This window comes from Aplidium turbinatum, chromosome 6 (genome assembly GCF_918807975.1).
Source record: "Aplidium turbinatum chromosome 6, kaAplTurb1.1, whole genome shotgun sequence".
Taxonomy (NCBI): Eukaryota; Metazoa; Chordata; class Ascidiacea; order Aplousobranchia; family Polyclinidae; genus Aplidium; species Aplidium turbinatum.
The window spans coordinates 23,133,505-23,142,007 of NC_137477.1; the positions used below are offsets into that span (position 1 = coordinate 23,133,505).

General features: G+C 37.0%; 2 protein-coding genes and 1 long non-coding RNA gene across 3 annotated transcripts; all 3 read right to left on the bottom strand.

Annotated features, from left to right (window-relative positions):
* Positions 1-317: 317 nt before the first annotated feature.
* Positions 318-1,142, bottom strand: LOC145772521 (SCAN domain-containing protein 3-like). Its single transcript, XM_082584390.1, has one exon. The coding sequence runs from the start codon at positions 1,140-1,142 to the stop codon at positions 318-320; it is 825 nt and encodes a 274-aa protein (XP_082440516.1).
* Positions 1,143-1,219: 77 nt separating this feature from the next.
* LOC145772522 (zinc finger BED domain-containing protein 5-like) lies at positions 1,220-1,669 on the bottom strand. Its single transcript, XM_082584391.1, has one exon. It carries the CDS (start codon positions 1,667-1,669, stop codon positions 1,220-1,222), a length of 450 nt encoding a protein of 149 aa, XP_082440517.1.
* Positions 1,670-3,083: 1,414 nt separating this feature from the next.
* On the bottom strand, positions 3,084-6,362 carry LOC145772317 (uncharacterized). The gene is made up of 3 exons (XR_014289290.1): positions 6,204-6,362; positions 4,444-4,640; positions 3,084-3,433 (listed from the first exon to the last, which is right to left on the bottom strand). It is a non-coding gene; the product is annotated as an uncharacterized LOC145772317 (long non-coding RNA).
* Positions 6,363-8,503: the final 2,141 nt, after the last annotated feature.

Consider the following 8,503-nt stretch of genomic DNA (forward strand, 5'->3'; position numbering starts at 1 on the left):
GGGGGAGGGGGTCAAAAATTCGGAAAAACAGCGTTACGTAATATTTGAACGCTCCCTTACTTGTGATTGGTCCAATGATTTATTTGTCTTACAAAACTTTTTTAGGTTTAGGACTCAGTGCTCTTCAACCTTTTTGTCAACACGGAACCCCTCATGTACTTTCGCGTTTGTCACGGAACCCCACTAAAAAAAATTTACAAATTACGAATTGCTTGGTCAGAAAATTAAATATTTCGTTATTACACTGTTACACTTCAAAAAATAATTAGACATTTCAAAACATAGACAGTTATTACAAAAGTTATAAAGTCAGACATTTAATGACTCTGTTGTTGTTGCTTATCTTTTATAAACTTCTTAAATCGTGGTTCAACGTTGCTTAATGCAATTCTCATACACATATCGATACCCTTCAAGCAACTTCTGTTTTTGTTCTTAATTGTTGTTAAAGCAGAAAATGCTGTTTCACACAAATAGGTATTTGGAAATTGACACAATAGGTTCAATGCTTCCTTTGAAATTTCTGTCCCTTCTTTGTACAGAAAAATCCAAAAATATTCCTTTCCGTTTTTTTCAAAGATTTCCTCCAAATGAATATCATTGCAGATATCCAGGAGTTCTTCATGTTGTTGGCAAGGGAAAACGAAAGGATTAACCACCCATTTTCGCAAACGGAAAATCTCAGATTCTTTTTCAGGAAAGTAGCGGTTGAAATTTTTCCTCAATAGCTTCAAATGCTCCAACACTAATTCCTTTATTTCAGCTGTATCTTCAACTTCGGAGTCCTCACTTAGAAATTCATTCAAAAACCGAAAAGGAGAATAATCATTTTTTGAAACTTTATTGGCCCAGCAGTCAATTTTTCTTTTAAAGCCATCAATTTGGCCAACTTGGGAAAATATATCTGACCTTTTCCCTTGAAGGCTGGTGTTGAGTGTGGACAACATATCGAATATTGAAGCCAGATATGCCAGTTTGCAAACCCATTCATGATCAAGAAAATTGGTAGCATATTCATGATTTTTTTCTGCAAGAAAAACTGATATTTCCTGTCTTAATTTGAACACCCGAGCCAAAACTTTGCCACGAGATAGCCAACGCACCTCTGTATGCAGCAAAAGAGTGACATTATCTGACTCCATTTCTTCACATACTTTTTGAGAAACTCTTGCAGATTTGCCTTTACCACCACATTTTATGTAATTCACTGTTTTCACAATTACCGTATATCCAAAACCATTTCTAGTTCCGTTTTTCTCTGCTTGTCAGAACTAAGCGGTTTTACAGCCAGAGCTTCACGATGAATAATACAATGTTTTAATACACAGTTAGTAGCAACTGCCTTGACACGAACACCAACTCCTGAAAAGCGTCCAGTCATCACAGCTGCCCCGTCTGTAGTTAGAGAACAACACTTTTCCCATGGTATTTCTTTTTCTTTCAAGAATTCGTTGAGCTTACTAAATACTTGTTCAGCAGTTGTGCTCACATCCAAGTCTAGGAAACACAAATATTCGTCAACAATGCTGTATGAATCAATATCAGGAATTCTTATATACACAAGCAGTTGTGCTCTACTTCCAATATCAGTTGATTCATCCAGTTGCAGCCCACAACATGGAACATTTTTGATTTTATATAAAAGTTGTTCCAACAAATCTTCAGCCATATGAAATCCCCTTCTGCTTACAGTGGTATCAGACAGAGGTATGCTTTGTAACTTGCGTTCAGTTTCCTTGTCAAGGAGCTCCTCTGCTACTATTTGCAACACTGGTTTAATAACTTCCTCGGCTAAAGTAAATGGTTTCTTTGTTTTAAAATATGATGTGACAGTCGATGTGAAGTCAACAAGATATCTGGATTGGTTTTCACGGCTCCTAAGAATGACTCTTTTTGCTTGTGCATGCTTCTTTTCATATGTTTAAAAAATGAGATAGTCTGTGTCGCGTACGCAGAATGGTTTGTTTGTAAGTGTCTTTGTAATTTAGCCGGGACCATGGCTGAATTAGAAAGTCTGTTACAGCAAATCAAACATTCGGGCTGAGGAGCTACATTCAAAAGTTGGTCATCCGGGAAAAAGAACCCGTATCTCAAATATGCGTCGTCCCATTTTCTAACCTTGACAATTGAATTACATTTGGTCCGCTTCGGCGGAGGTGTCTCTGTTACAACTGAACTACAAGGCTCATTTCAGCCCACACCTTCGCTGTTGCTATTCTTTGGCTTCATATAAGAAAATATGCTATTTTGTTTCATCTGGCTTGACTAAACAATAAAAATTTGGTTAAAAACTGTTTTTACTTTATTCTCACAAAGGATCAACAGCAGCTCAAGTCTTTACTCAGTCTGCTTGTACTTCTGTGATCTGTACACCGGCTACAGCCTATGACTGTGATGCAACAATAACGTTATTGTTAATAGAATAACAATGAACAACCAGTGACGCAACAATTATAGCAATGTTTTATTCAGTTGGTGACTGCAGTCAACCCCTCGTTTAACAAACTGGCCTACTTGAAGTGTGAATGCAGTGCAGTGATGTAAAAAATCGGAATGACGCATCAAAATGCTGAAGCAAGAAATCAATTTCCCTAAATAAAACGAGGAACCCTTGCGGAACCCTTAAAACTCACGGAACCCCTGTTGAAGAGCACTGTTTAGGTGCCTACCCATTTTACACACTGCTATCCAATCAGCGGCACCTACTGCCACTGGGTGGAATAATCTACAGACAACATTTTAACAATCGGAAACGTCACTCTGTCCATTTCGGTGACCGGACCTGCGTCAGTGATTCAATGCTTCCACAAGTATGCGAATTGCGAAACTGCCAGAAACAAGGTTGATTTAATTGTGTTCAGACCTTGATAATGTTGACACAGCATTGAGGCAGTGACATCATTAAGCATTAACGTTGTGACAACATTGAGCGTCCAAGTGCGGTGGTGCGAATTAGTAGGGTTGACCGGTTGAAAACTACGGATAAAAAATAAAAGAGCGTTTTGATCCTGCAGTTACGTTTCTGCTGTAAATTGTTTTCTTTGTTGAGAGACAGGACCAAACAAAATTTTTTCCAAAGGAAAAGTAGGCTACTGTATTTTAGTTACGATACCAAAATTCTAGCTAGCATAAATCAGCGAGGTGCGTCCACTATCAAAATATGAACGTACATTCACGCAGATTTATAGCCAGCATCCTCACAGAATTTATACAGTAGCACACAACAACAAAAACCATAGCTATAATTCACCAGACTATTTTCTTGCTCAATTTATCAACGAAAGTCAAATTTTCACATGCAGGTCATAAGGAAAATGAGTTCGCTTTTAACGGAATAAATATTCATCAGGAAAGTAATCAAAAATTATTCATCTGCATTTTCAGCTGCGGCTTGAAGTTCCAGAAGTTTTGGTTCCAGGTAATTAAATCCATTCTGTCAACAAATCAAAATAATAAATCAGTTGACCTGGGCACACTACCTCGGCCTCACTATTTGAATGACTTATTTTCATGCTTTATAAGCTGAAATTTGGTATAAAATAAGCAAAGGCATGATGATAGATTTAAGATATGTAATATGAATGAAAGATGATCATAAAATTTCTCAGTAGAAACAGCTTTTAATGCATCAAGACATAAAGGTACATTCACAATAAAAGGGACAGCTGATTCTAAAGTGGCCCAAGTTAAAAAAGTGGATTTGAGATCTTCAAGTTCAAAAATCCATGCCACGACAAACATTGCCACTGAAGGTTTGCAATCTTTATTTTAATAAAGGTTGTATGCCCTAATGAAGATTAATAAAGATTGCAAACCTTCAGTGACAACGTCCACCTCAGCACGAATATCCAAACTCGATTATCTCAAAATCACTGTTTTGACTTGGGCCACTTTAGAATCAGCTGTGCCATTACGGTATGGGTTCGAGGCGCTATTTTAACTAATCATTGACTTAACAGATTCTTACAAATTAACTTTTTCTTCTTTACATAGTTCATTCATCTATTGATATACCAGTACCTCAAAAATCATTCACTACCGGTACCCCATAAAGGCATTCCTATTATTACAATTAAATTAAAAGAAGATTGGGAGCTGGTATACAAGTTCCCCCCCCCCCTGGCAAATCATGACAAAGAGGAATTGACCAAAACATGTGGATTGAAGTGTGTGAACAGTAAAGCAAAGGTAAAGTAGTTTCACCCTATATGTTTGGTTGAGTCCTGTCTTTGTCATTATGAGTTACCAAGGGGGGTGGGGGGGACTTGTATACCAGCTCCGAAGGCTGTTCATGGTGATAAACTTGTAATATACGGTATGTCATTTGTCAGTTTCACAATGCAAAACACATTTTAATTACTTTTAAAAGTACCATTTCTAAAAAAATAAACTAGACATCACGTACCAGCCCACAAAAATTTCATAAATAAATAATACACTTACTCCTTTATTCATTACTTCAAAGAATATGTGTCTTGTGCTTCTGTTAAATACTTGATCAAAAATGAGACCACCAGCAACAATAAAAGCTATAAAAGTAGAATTCCTTCGAAATATTGGATAAAAATGCCTGAATATTGCCATTGCCTGAGAGTTGAAGACAAACAGCTAAAGTTTTAGTAGAAAATATGTTCCAGTCCCTAAAAACAAACTGGGTTAAACCATCTTAAAAGTAGCATTTGTCAAGAATAGGTTATGGTCATTTAGTCCTCTTTTATTTATATGTACAAACAAAATACCAAACATCACCTTACGAAGTAGGCTATGCCTACGTTGACATTAAAGCCATTTCGCAATGATTAAAAGTATGTTCCTCTCCTGCATACCATAGGCAATAGGCATTCAGACACATTGTCTAATTTTCAGCTCGCCATAAACTTTATTTATTAGCTCTACTCCAATCTCCTTAACCTTGTAAACAAGCATACTTAGCAACTCAAATGAAGACATCCATTCATAATAGCCTCAAAACCCTAATGAAAAGTTCTGACGACTAAGTTAGCAATGTGACTAATTGGGAAGACCAGCAACAAAGCAAAGAATGAAAGAAAAAATATATAATTTTGTCAATTCTTGACCTTGACTACAAAACATACTGTACCATAAAGCTTTTAAAAGTCTGTGAAAATGTTTCAAATTGCAAGTATGTATGATATGACTACAGTACCGTACATCACTTAATGACACAAGCTATATGAAATATAACAGCTTGCTCATAAACAAGATTGCAAAACTTCGTAAATAATTGTTTGGGTAGTAGGTAACACTGCATACCTGTGGTTAACAGGCTGTGGTTAACAGGGCCTTGTTTTATTGGCCAAGTGCAATATGTATTATATTCACTGAGCATATAAACTTGTTGCAAAAAATATTTAGACTCCTTGAAAGCTTTTTATAACATTTCAACAAAGTTTTTATTATAGAAAAAAATCGCATGACAAAAATTCATGTCACTGATGCTCTGATATCTTAACTTTCTTTCAGCAAGACAGCAAATTGTGACAGAGTTGCCAGATTTTGAAAAAAAAAATAGCCAAAAAAGTAGCAAATTTGCTCCCAAAGTAGCCCAATTTATAGCAGGGGGCGCGGGAACTATGTTTTCCAACTTCTGGGGGGCTTCGCCCCCCAGACCCCCCGTAAGGCATTCCAACACTGGCACGGCCACAATCTTTTGGATGTCTCTGTTAGGCATATTTCATGACAGAACTGCTTAGCCTCAGTTTTGTCATGTGCATGGGTCCCACTCGGCATAAAATCATAAAAAATCATAAAATTTATCATTTTTTGAAAAAAACATAAAATAGTCATAAAATTTTACCTCAGTCATAAAAAATCATAAAAATTGCAGCTCATTTGATTGTTCGTCTGACACATTTGATTGAAAACGTTTGCAATTTTTAGTTATTTTTCCTGTGTATCATGATAAACGCCATGTTGTTGCTTGGTTTCGTTTGCTGATGGTATATTAGTTAATAATCAAAATTGCTTGAAATCCCTCCCTTAAGTCGCTGGTATCTTGTCAGTAGTGTGGATTGCTTCCAAACTTTTTTAGCGAATGTAACTTCAGTTGAGCAATATAATGTGGCCGAAGCAAAAGCATAAAAACAGCATAAAATAAGCAAAAAGATCATAAAAAAAGCATAAAAAAAGCCAATTTTTCTCATAAAATCATAACAAAAATTAAGATTTGTAGAGTGGGTCACCTGCATGTGTTGGGGGTTTTTTTTCACTGAAGGACAAGGTGTACAATCATCATTACACAAATTCAACAAACCTACACTTTCATCAAGCCATTCATTCTTATTCCAATTATTACTACAATGATTAGTAAACTATGTAAAAACTGCATGCCAGTCAGTGGAAGAACCTAAAAAAAAATGTTAATTAATAACATACAAGCCGTCAAATGCTCTTGAATGTACAGCTAAAAAACACACATACGAAAAATCAGCTTAACAAACCCAGTGAAATTGCACAAATTACTCTGCTAAATAGCAACAGAGTTACCGGTACAGTAAGGCACGTTCACATCAGGCTCTATCGGGTACAGATTAGCTTCTCACTACTTTTTCAGCACACTACTCTTCAAGCACTTCTGCGTTCTGACTTCTACAGTAAAAGTAAACTGTAAAGACATAGAACGGAGATAACGTAACGCTAGAATAGACTAGAAACTCACTCAACCATGTCCCTTGCTACGTCTTGGAAACATGAGAATGCGCTGTAAAATTTGTAAACTACAAATAAACTGTCAGAAGACTGCAAGCGAAACTTACTTTAGTAAGAAATTTCCAATGTAAAAAAGTCGCAATCTTGTTATATTGTCGCCAATCTAAATTTAAAAGTAGCCCAAAAAGTCGCAAGTCGCCAAGCTCAATTTTTTGTCGCAAATCACATATGGAAAGTAGCCCAATTTGCGATAAGTAGCCCAATCTGGCAACACAGAAATTGTAAGCAGCTAAGCAGCTTGGAATCTTCAACTGACCTTCCCTTTTTGCAGAGTTGCCACTGTGGTTTTAGAAGATTATTTGTTGAATTTCCCAGTTCGTCACTGCGCTTGGAGATAATATCTGGTAATATTGGAGATAATATTTTATATTATAAGGGAAGCTTTGAGAGCAGCAGGCTGACTTCTTTTTAGAATTTGTGGTTTCTGTTTAAAAAAAATTTTTTTTGACAAATTTGAGAATGATTTTCGTCTTTAATATTCAAAAAATAATTGATGAATCATATAATTAATTGTGTGTACCTATCCATTGCCGCATGGGGAAAAATACCTTTTTTACAACTCTTTGCAATGGAGCGTGACATGGAAAACAATCACGCTGGTAGCTTTACTCGCAAGTACCAAAGTGCTTGTTGATGCTTAATAGTTTGTGTCACAATTACTATGCGTAGTCCCGCGGCAGGCTACAATTTTATTCTTGAAAAGGTGAACTATTTTATTGTGTAATTTTGTTGAGGTGTTTTGACAATTAGACTACTGACCGATGATAGGCTAATCTTTAGTTACGCAATCTTCTATGGTGAAATCTGCTTCTAGAAATTTTGTGTACCGGTACGTGACAGTACGGAAGCTTTTTTGACTTGTTGACCCAGAAGAATGAATTATGTAATATCGCCCTAGTCTCTAGAAACTTCTGGTCCTGGGGCGGGCAACTTCTCCAGTCGGTGGGTCTGATATGGGAAAATGAAGTACTTGGCGGGCCGGATTCTTCAATCGCTACATTAATTGCATATTTATCTATCTAGAAAAGGAATTAATCGTGTTTAATGTAGGCTAATTTAAGTTTAGCCTAAAGCACAGAGACCAAAACAGTATTTAATGAATTTATTAACGGTTGAAGTAATGTAGCCTACTTTAATAGCTGCTAAAGTCAATGAGACAGCCGTGGCCGAGTGGTTAGCGCGTTGGGCTCGCAGTCGAGAGCCTGCATGTTCGACTCCAGCCACCCGCACTTGCTGTTGTTTCTCTGGGCAAGAAACTTTACGATAATTGCCTCTACCTAGTGATCGATTTCGAGTAATGGGTAGTACCAAATTTAAGTCATAAGTAAAGTAGACAACCGGAAACAGACATTGCCGTCGGCTGCAGCGTGGGTCAGGTGTAGCCTATGTCGGAAGGCGTACACCGATGCATAGCGCTCAAGTCCGCTTTCCCGCAATGCAGGATAAAGATAAACAAACAAACAAACAATCTGTGGTCGATCAAAATTGTCAAAAGTTCTTTGAACTCTGGCTGCATGTCGGACGTAGAAGCCCTCAGTATAAAGACTGCACGTGAACATCAGTGAAATTGGATCGCAGCTTTGTCTTGTTATAATGTTTATGGTCGAAAATGTTTGCTCGCAAATGTATGTAGGCTAGACCCGAACAGAACAAATAGTTTCATGGCTATCTTTTTCAGGTTGGCAAACTTGGACTCATTCAGTGACGCATAAAATTTGTTAATGCTTTTAGATTGGAATATAGTCTACCCCGATAGCTCAGTGGTTAGCGCCGG

Bases quoted from the DNA above. Each gene is read 5' to 3' on its own strand.
- LOC145772521 (XM_082584390.1), bottom strand. From the start codon at position 1,142: ATGGAGTCAGATAATGTCACTCTTTTGCTGCATACAGAGGTGCGTTGG.
- LOC145772522 (XM_082584391.1), bottom strand. From the start codon at position 1,669: ATGGCTGAAGATTTGTTGGAACAACTTTTATATAAAATCAAAAATGTT.